This window comes from Lactuca sativa, chromosome 7 (genome assembly GCF_002870075.4).
Source record: "Lactuca sativa cultivar Salinas chromosome 7, Lsat_Salinas_v11, whole genome shotgun sequence".
NCBI classification, from domain to species: Eukaryota; Viridiplantae; Streptophyta; class Magnoliopsida; order Asterales; family Asteraceae; genus Lactuca; species Lactuca sativa.
Window position 1 is genome coordinate 47729868 of NC_056629.2, and position 9679 is coordinate 47739546.

A 9679-nucleotide genomic window follows, 5' to 3' on the forward strand; every position below is an offset into this window, starting at 1 on the left:
GGGTTTTTATTGCGGTTTTTTGCGGTTCGGTTTTTTTTGCGGTTTTTATTAGTTTTTTTTTTCGTTTTGTCTTTTTACTAAAACTCAAGTAACTCAGCGAGTTACTTTGACTCAGATGAGAAGTGCTAATCTTTTATTGGATATAAACCGATACCACCACCTCTTGGCTCGAAATCAAATTACATAACCACTCCTTCAACATATTTCTAATGCTTCAATATAATACGAATTTAATATAATATTTATTTCACAAGTACATAGGATAATATCAATTAATGTATTCTTAAAAATGATACTATATCACTAGTACTATTCATATTTAAATATTAAAAAAAATGTCATAAACATTATTTGTTATTGTAAATACCACTAAATGTATGCTTAAAAATATAAAGTCATCATCCGATAGATAAGAAGATATTTACATTTATAGAAATTTTAATTGTCATAAGTTTTTGGTTCTTATAAATATCAACACTTAATATATATATATATATATATATATATATATATATATATATATGCAGTGCGGTTCGGTTTTTTGCGGTTTTTGTGAGACTAGAAACCGCACCGCACCGAGTATTTTCGGTTTTTGCAAAACTAAAAGCCGCACCATCGGTTTTCATTTCGGTTTCGGTTTATACGGTTTTTTCGGTTTTTTTTGTTTGCGTTTCGGTTTTTGCTCCCCCCTACACCTAGCCGATTAGTCCCTTGACCCTAGTCCACCGACTAGCTAACGTCAAACATTTTTTGCAACCTTTATATATATATACATATATATATATATATATATATATATATATATATATATATATATATATATATATCCCAGGCGGCATTTGTCTTTTTTCTTTTTTTTTTCCAAAAGCTTGTCTTGGCCTTTTTTGTGTATGGAGCTATGGCTGTTAATCGGGCCAATTCGATTGAGTTTCGGGTTAAACGGGTCGGGTTAGTCGGGTTTTCACAAAAAATAATTTAACTTGACACCCGACCCTGTTAAGGTATGAGTTGGTCGGGTCCGGGTTAATCGGGTTAATAGTGTCGGGTTAGCCGGGTTAGTCGGGTTAATACACTAAACACTTAATTTAAACATAATATATATGGTTTTTTCAAGAGTGCAATATGATATAAACCCAAACCATATTTTTAACTCTTTTCTTAACATCAAGAATGCATACAAAGTGAAATAAATTAAAAATAATATATTATGGACCTCATGGTTATTACAAGATACGAGAAAGCATGCATACCATAATAGCTAAAAGAGTTCTTCCATTATAAATATTAAATACATGAACTTTCAATCTCTAGTTAACGATCAACACCATGTAGTTTATTCATATTTATAGTTAGTTTAAAGTAGAAATAACTATCAAAATAAAATATTTACTTTCTCAGCCACTCTAGTACTTTTGAGAGTGGAAGTTTTATATCTTTTTGGACTTCAACTTCACAGATGGGAGTTACTTGACCCTCGTATGCTTCTAGAGTCACAAAAATTTACATTTTCAAAGGGTTTGCAGTCATTTTGTATTATTCAAGTAGAGAGCAGTGGAATATGTAAAGGTTGTGAATTCCTAACCGGGTTATTCAGGTTAACCCGACAAACCCAATTTTTTTTTTTTAAATCAACCCTAAACCCGATTTGTAGTTAGCGTCGGGTTTAGGGTTGATTTTTACAAAAAAAATAAAATAAAATAAAAATCGGGTTTCGGGTCAACCCGAATAACCCGATTTAGAATTGTAACACTATTGAACCCGACCCTAATTACCTTATTCAATTTAGGGTCGGGTCGGGTTAATCAGGTTCGGATTTTTTTGACACCCCTAATTGTGGTGGTGGCGGTCATGAGTAGTGGCGGAGGTGGTGGGTGGTGTAGTGGTGGAGGTGGTAATGGTGGTAGTAACAGTGGTGGTGGTGAGGGTGGTGGCGGAGGTGATGGCGGTGATGGTGGCAGTGATGGTATGGTCGTGGTGGTGGAGGTGGAGGTGAAAGGTAGTGTGGTGGTGACGGTGGTGGTGGGTGGGTATGGCAGTGGTGGTAATGGTTGTGTGTAGCGGGTGATGACGACGGTGATGTGTGGTGGTGGTGGTTGTAGCTGAGGTGGGTAGCGGTGGAAGTGGTTGATGGTGGTGGAGGTGATGGTGCTAATAGGTGGAGGGTGGTGGTAGCAGAGGTACCAGTGGTGGTGTGTAGCGGTGGTGGTGGGTGGTAGTAATGGTAACGACAGGAGGGTTACATATGTAGTGTTAAAAGTAAAATGGGTAATATAGTAACATTCAACATTCTCACTAAGAAATTTTAATTCCTTAAGTTTTTGGATGAAATTTATTTTCCCTCGTTGGAAGAAAAATTTGACTCATTTAGGAATCCAATTCTTTTTGAAAGTTTGAACCAAACGAAGGAAAGTGATGAAATTAAATTTCAATTCTTTCTAATTTTCAATAGAATCCAGCGAACCAAACGACATGTAAAGGATTTTGTTTTGTCGTAGCTGTCGCAAATCTGATATTTATTAAAGTTTTTTTTTTTTTTTTTTTTTTTTTTCCTTTGGTACTTCTGACATATTTTATTATATTGGTAATTTTTCATAGGTAATTTTCCCCCTTTTTAGTAGTTGCCTGTTTATATGTTTAAAATGGTGTGTTTATATTAGTAACAACTAACAAGTTGACAATTCGGAATATATAATTTATGTAAAAAACCATTTTCGTATATAAATAGACAGAAAATAAAACATAATTTAATAAATTAAGTTGTATCTAATCTCACAAATAAATTTGATTGAAAATTCATCTTAAGATAGATATTGCAATTTACTATAAAGCTTTTTTATAAAGAATGTTTTGACTTTTTAGAAGTAATACACAAGTTTATCGGGACAATGAACATATTCAGCACTGTACTAATAAAGAATTGAAAAGGGTTTTAAGACTTGAAAAATTCAAACTGTCCTCTAACGTCCTCCAATAATTGTCTCCATTATTTTCTCTTTGGGATTATATAAACTGTTAAACCAGATCATGCGAAAACAGAATGAATCATAACATAAAAAAGAAATAAAAAAGAAACTTTTGTGGTTTTTAAGAGAACTTAAGTTGGTCAAAAGATGGCCATGTAACAAAACCATATCACGGGAATTCAGATAAAACTTCTCGGGGAGTCGGCCACCTTGCCGTGTTTCTCTATAAGGTAGCTCCATTTCTGTTCCCCATTCCCACTTTTTGAGCTGCAAACACCCCCCACCCCCACCTCTCTCCGGTGATTGATCTGATACACAGAATCCTTCATCTCTTTAGTGATATTCAGATATAACTCTATTATAAGTCATCCATATCTCTATCTTATAAATGATCCGAGTCTACTTAGTTATCTCTCACATCGGCAGCTTTATGCTTTCAGGTAATCTCGAAACCCGATGTTTAAAACACATATGAATTCTTTTGAAAAATTTATGATTTCTTTATCTCCTATAGGCAAATAGTAGCTGGTTTTTGGGAGGCCTGCATATATTATATGCATGAAATGTCTTTTGGTCTTGTAATTCAATATTTAGGATTAAATATTCATAAACAAAACGAAATCTTTGTTGTCTTTTGTCGTTTAGTGGAGCATGCATGCCGGCAACTAAAGACATAGATTTTGTCTTTGCTTATATTTTATTATTGCATTCTTTGAGTTGTATGGGGTAGATAGTAATAGAATTATCGTATCATTCGTAGTAGTTACCTAAAAAGTCCAACTTTTTGTTTGCCTGTTGGTTTGTCTTTCGATTTCTCTTTGCAGAGAACTAATGGAGGCCCAACCTCCAGCTGGTAGCGGTGGTGGTGCTCGTGGTGGTGGAGGTGGTGAGATGAGGAAAGTCCACATCGTTTATTTTCTTAGTCATAAAGGACGTATCGAGCATCCACATCTCATTCGTGTTCATCATCACTCGCGCAATGGAGTTAGATTGAGAGGTTAGTAGTTACTGATATCAAATCATGAAATAGAAATCGTAGTGATGTGTATAATCGATCTGAGACTCTATTTTCTTTCTTTTAATGTCATTGATGATGAAGATATTAAGAGATGGTTATCGGAGCTACGAGGGAAAGACATGCCAGAGAGCTTTGCTTGGTCATACAAGAGGTTTGATTTTTTTCTCGTTTTCTCTCTTTTTAATGATCAATTCAACATACGGGATTTACCTAAGATTTCAAGAATCCTAATTCATTTGATGCTAAGGGAAATGCATTCTGTAATATGAAATGGTGTGAGTAACCTGATGATTGATGAGGGTTGATGTGATTCTTGTAGAAGGTACAAGGCTGGATATGTATGGCAAGACCTACTGGATGAAGATCTTATAACCCCAATCTCTGATAATGAATATGTCCTTAAAGGTTCAGAAATTTCCTCCATCACTATCACTAATGGTAATTTTCACTTTCCTTTGTTAGAGTTTTGATTACTATTCACCATATAAGTCCCAAAAAAGAGGGTTGGGCTCTTGGAGTAATGGGTTAAAACACTTCAAATTTTATGACATGTTATATGTTGAATTGAGCTACAATACTTTTCGTGTTTTTTTTTTTGGTATTTCACAAAAAGCTAATAATTCTAAATAAGATTCACATAGTTCTTGTTAAGAACAATAATCCAAAATAAGACAATTTTCAAGGATGTAATTACTACACAAACATTTTTAGTATGACCCGTTAATTACCTTGTTAACTAATTCTTTAAAATCCACCTATTTCACTAGGTAGCAATAAGATGCTATCCAAATCCACTTATTTACATATAAAATTGTTGAGATTAACCCTTCTCATTCCCCTAGTATACAAACTAGGATCAGCATTCAGTTCAACCAAGCTTAGAGTTCTCTAAATACATGGAATCTTAATGTTCAATGTCGTATCACAGATCTTAGTTCATATGGAGAAGAAGAAGTGTCCAAACCAAAAAGCTCTCCCTCATTCAAGGTTGACATCAAAGATCCAACAATCTCTTTAGTGAAAGAAACAGAAGAGAATTCGATCAACTTATCAACAAAAACGTCATTTGAAATTGAAGAATTGCCTTCGTATTATGGCTCTGAAACCTCAACGGAAGACACAACAAAGCAGCAAGAAGATTATCAATTTCTTGGCCCATGTAAACATGCAGAAGTACGAAGCCAAAAGAAAACTGAGCTTGATTCCTTATTTGATAATTACTTGAACAAAAACAAGAACGATAATACAAACAAGAAGGATGGAAACCAGAAAGAAACGAGTAGTTCCAAGTCGTCCCCATCATTAAATAATTCGTGTGGAAGATTGGGTGCATCTCATATGTTTCTGAATTTGCTCACCTGTGGGATTGTAGACGCCAATGAATCAGCTGTGTCTGTAATCAACAGAAGAAATAGTACATCTTCTATGATGAATGTAGCTTCCAGTAAGGATAAAAATATCGGACAAGTTGTAAAAGGAGACAAAATTGGGGGATCTGAAAGGGTTTTCAGAGGCCATTGGCCCACTTTAGAGCAACAAAGAGAGAGCAGGTAAAATGATCAGAAAGCTTAATCATAATACCCTTCGATTCTCTTTTTAATTCTTGTTGTTTCTTGCTCTTGTGTTTTTTTCAAATTTGAATGCTTCAATAATCATATATTATATATGTTTTGTACAGGAAGGAGGGATCAAAGAAGAGTTATAACCTCAATGACTCTAGTAACAAAAAGACATTTCCAGTTGGTTATAAGTTTGTGAATGGCCCTTATTGCTCGTAAGTTCAATTCTTAATCTCAACATCATCTCAAAAGAAACATATAACAAAATAAATTTTGAAGTATAGTTTATGTTGATTTCTAATATTCTTGAAATTCATATCTAATTGATGCATGACAAACATTTTGTATTTTTGATGCAGGCAATGTGGGAGGCAATTCAATCCTGAGAAACTTCACACCCACATGAAGTCATGTAGAGGATTGAAATCTTTGATTAAGGCTGCAAAATCGAAGTTCTAAAGCTGCTGAAAACATTAAATCACCACTGTTTCAAACTTTAACTTGACATATACACACACATTTTAGTTTCTTTTATAGGATTTAGACACTAGTTATTGATTACTCTTACAGATAATTCTGTAAAGAAGTTTTCTTTTAACAATCTCCAAATCTCTTCAATGTAAAATCTCCCCAAAGTAATGCATAGCAGTTAATTCAGAAAGTTGCATAAGAAAATGTTGGCTAATGCTTCTGCTTCTAAACTTTTGTCTTCAGAGGTTTCCGAACTTTTATATTATAAATGGTATTAATTTAAGTAAAAGTATTTATGTTATGCAGGTAGTATTTTATTTATTAAGAGTTTTCCAACTACAATGGTTATTGATAAACAAATTATGAAATACGGTATTCACAAAACTAATTCATACAAAGTTCTTTAACAACGAGATTTCTTGCTCTATTGATGGTCATGAAACACAAGTACAAATGCTCCTCTAACTCATCAAGTTGTTCACAGAAACTCAAATCAGTCTTCTTCAATTGTCGACCAAATTCTTCAACACTTTGAACCCGATTATGTCCCCTCTTGAGCCAAAACTTAGTCGTTGCTTTCATATGCTCAAGCTCATCATTGAGTCGACCAACAAGTCGACTCACTGTGTCCAAATCCCTATTCAATATATACATCCCCTTAGCCGCCACATCCAGCTGAGCCGATAGCTTAGCCAACTTACCACTCGAACCCAACCCCATTGCCGCCACTACCATCCCGGGAGCCGCCACTATAACCGCTAGACCATGAGTCACGATGATTACAGTCAACGAAACGGTCAAAACCACTAGAGTAACCGCGGATCCATGCTTGATCTTATTGATCCTTTGAAGCTTCATCTGAGCCATGTCACGCCTCAATTCTAGTCGTTTTAGTAACTTGAAACATGCAAGTTGAACAGCTTGGACGCCTTGAGATGATTTAGGGACTGTGAACGGGTTAACCGAATTCGAAAAGTCGGTTAACCGGGCTTGTATGATCTTAAAATTGCTAATGAAAGAAACTTTTGTAGTTTCAATCGATTTCAATGCGGTTTTTAGCGAACGATAGTTCGATCTTAGTCGATCAACATCTTGTAAAAGTGCCCCACAAACGATAGAAGCGTTTGCGGTTTCAGTGAAGTAATCGGACAAAAGGGTGTGGTTTTTTGCATGGTGGTTAGCCATGGCTAGGATTTGAGTGACTGTTGGTTGATCAGGGTCTAGGAGGTTTTCAGCAAAGAGTCGATAGGATGGGAGTCGAGCTGCAGTGACTGAACTAAGAGTTTTGTTTATGGTCGAACCACCATGGGTCGAGTCGAGGACTCGAGTCCAGAAGTCGATGTATGATTGGGTTCTGAACGTATTGGCATACTCTTCACGAACGTCGATTTCCAGTGAACTGCTCGATGAGGTGTGTTTGACTGCTACAGAAATGATAAAACTAAGCAAAATAAGGACATGACAACGTTTTCTAAAACATATGTTAAATCTTTTTTTTTTGTTTATGCAATTAAACGTGATTTTGGACATCACATGGTTATTCGTAAATGATTTGTAGGTAACAATGTTTATCCATACAATAAGTTATGTTTTAAAATATTATACAATAGATTGTTATGTATAAAGAAAATTTGTGATTAGTTATTTGGTAAAAAAATATTTAACTTCTTACAGAATTTTGCTTAGTAAATACTTAAAAAGAATATATATTTATATGAAGAAGCATTTAATCCTTAATTAAAGTAAGTAATTACGGGCCGGTTACAATGTTATATATTTTGTTGTGAAAATAATATATTATTTAGTATTTTGTTTAACATCAATTTACTGCATAAATATATAAAAAGAGACACAATATTGTTACAAAATGGATATCTAACTTTTTTCCTAATGATTTGCCACACACATGTGATTTCTTAGACCGGACAATCCTTGTATATGTGCCCAACAATATTTACAAGAAGCAAACACAACATGAACCGTAAAACAAACGTGTCCTGAACATCAACACGAACACGATAACCAATTTGTGTGATGCGTGATAGGACACAAATAAATAGACACGATTTTAACCGTGTTATGCGAAAACACGAATAGACACATTTCACTTGTAAGACGGAAACTTGTTTATACTTGTCACGCGTCAATATGAATTTGTTTATATATGTTTATATGTGCCATGTGTTGACTCGAATTTACACGAATATATGTGTTTTATATGTGTTACATGTCTATACATATTTGTTTCGTGTCTTATACATGTTTAAACAGGTAAATTTGTGTTTGACAATTTAATACACAAAACACGAATTTAAAATATGTGTCGATACAAAAAAACACGAAACATGGATTTCTAAAACACATATACGGAAATGTCATGTCGTGTATTGAATGATCAGGTCTAGGAATTTTCTATTTATTTAGGGTTCTATTCAAGAAATAATGATATATTATTGTGATTTATTTAATATATTATCTTCATTTCGTTTTTTTGGTCTTACCTTGTTGTATTAATTTAAAAAAATCTATTTATTTTATAATAACAAAGTATTTCTTTTTTCTGTGGTAGTTGATTTTTGAATGTATAATGTTATAGTATAAAATTACAAACTAGACTGATTTTTTTTTTCAAAATAAATAATCTGAAACACGATATTGTATTACTAAAATGAAAGTATGATGCTCTAAGATACAAAGGAAACGATATTCATTATTATTTTATGCATTAAACTTTGTATATTAACATAATTTTTCCAAACTAATTAACTTATCTATTTTGAAATTAAGGTGTTTTGGTGAAGGCTAAATATGTTAAGTATTGTGAAATTACGTACCATTGCAAGATGATAACTTGATCGTCGGCATGCATGTCTTAAATCTCATTGTGACTTCGTGAGTGCAGTTAGGATCGTGTTCCAATGGAAAACCCAAAAAATGGGAAGAAATGATGCAGTTTTTGGATTCAAATTCGCAAAAAATATTTAAACAGGAATTTATTGTAATTGAAGAAAGAAGTTGAAGACATAAATTGAGGTTTTTTATAAGTGGGGAGAAGCCTTTGTTCTTTTGGTTTGGTCTTGCTTGGAAGCATTAAAAGATTGATTTTCCTTCAAAAGCTTATGGTGAAAGTGAAGAAGCCTTATCCATTTTAACATGATTTCTTTTCATTTTACCAAAAATAGCCTTATACGATAAACCAAATATAGGTTTTTATTTTTCTTATATAAAATACCATATTGAAAAACCTACGCATTTATAGTAGTAACTTCCAATTGAAGTGAAAGTATAATGTTATGACATAAAAAAATAAATTAAATACTATGATACATAAAAACAATATATATATATATATATATATATATATATATATATATATATATATATATATATATATATATATATATATATATATATATATATATATATTAATTTTTTAGATGTAGATTTACAACAAAATATTAAAAAACCTATAAACCATGATATCTTGTAATAATTGCTAATGGATAATATGTAAATTTATCGTAAAATGTTTCTATGAAAAGTTACTATTTTTTAAATTACCCAAAACAAAAGATTGCGATTTTTCGTACTTTCTGTTACTTTAGATGGAAGAGAGGATGCAAAGAATGAGATTGATAAGCGACGTCTAAGACAACTTGAAAGCAATG

The 9679-nt window shown here is 33.1% G+C and overlaps 3 protein-coding genes across 4 annotated transcripts; 2 read left to right on the forward strand and 1 right to left on the reverse strand.

Annotated features, from left to right (window-relative positions):
• Nucleotides 1-1848: 1848 nt before the first annotated feature.
• LOC122195169 (uncharacterized) lies at nt 1849-2216 on the forward strand. The gene is made up of 2 exons (XM_042896728.2): nt 1849-2052; nt 2100-2216. The coding sequence occupies exons 1-2, from the start codon at nt 1849-1851 to the stop codon at nt 2214-2216; spliced, it is 321 nt and encodes a 106-aa protein (XP_042752662.2).
• Nucleotides 2217-3463: 1247 nt separating this feature from the next.
• On the forward strand, nt 3464-6195 carry LOC111891154 (protein SOSEKI 1). The gene is made up of 6 exons (XM_023887238.3): nt 3464-3960; nt 4063-4132; nt 4301-4419; nt 4910-5531; nt 5660-5755; nt 5900-6195. The coding sequence occupies exons 1-6, from the start codon at nt 3795-3797 to the stop codon at nt 5997-5999; spliced, it is 1173 nt and encodes a 390-aa protein (XP_023743006.2). The 5' UTR covers nt 3464-3794; the 3' UTR covers nt 6000-6195.
• A 90-nt stretch (nt 6196-6285) lies between these two features.
• LOC111890557 (UPF0496 protein At3g49070) lies at nt 6286-9004 on the reverse strand. 2 transcript variants are annotated; one of them, XM_023886672.3, is made up of 2 exons: nt 8846-9004; nt 6286-7432 (listed from the first exon to the last, which is right to left on the reverse strand). In XM_023886672.3, the coding sequence occupies exons 1-2, from the start codon at nt 8892-8894 to the stop codon at nt 6396-6398; spliced, it is 1086 nt and encodes a 361-aa protein (XP_023742440.1). In that variant the 5' UTR covers nt 8895-9004; the 3' UTR covers nt 6286-6395. The 2 variants fall into 2 exon arrangements, with proteins under 2 accessions (XP_023742440.1, XP_023742435.1); XM_023886667.3 differs by having other exon boundaries at nt 6286-7435.
• Between the last annotated feature and the right edge of the window lie 675 nt (nt 9005-9679).

Excerpts from the sequence above, each read along its gene's own strand:
- LOC122195169 (XM_042896728.2), top strand. The coding sequence starts at position 1,849 with ATGAGTAGTGGCGGAGGTGGTGGGTGGTGTAGTGGTGGAGGTGGTAAT. Across the intron at positions 2,053-2,099 it reads GCAGTGGTGGTAATGGTTGT|CTGAGGTGGGTAGCGGTGGA; the intron begins GTGTAGCGGGTG and ends TGGTGGTTGTAG.
- LOC111891154 (XM_023887238.3), top strand. The coding sequence starts at position 3,795 with ATGGAGGCCCAACCTCCAGCTGGTAGCGGTGGTGGTGCTCGTGGTGGT. Across the intron at positions 4,420-4,909 it reads CTCCATCACTATCACTAATG|ATCTTAGTTCATATGGAGAA; the intron begins GTAATTTTCACT and ends GTCGTATCACAG. Across the intron at positions 5,756-5,899 it reads GTGAATGGCCCTTATTGCTC|GCAATGTGGGAGGCAATTCA; the intron begins GTAAGTTCAATT and ends TTTTTGATGCAG.
- LOC111890557 (XM_023886667.3), bottom strand. The coding sequence starts at position 8,894 with ATGAGATTTAAGACATGCATGCCGACGATCAAGTTATCATCTTGCAAT. Across the intron at positions 7,436-8,845 it reads CAAGTTATCATCTTGCAATG|CAGTCAAACACACCTCATCG; the intron begins GTACGTAATTTC and ends TCATTTCTGTAG.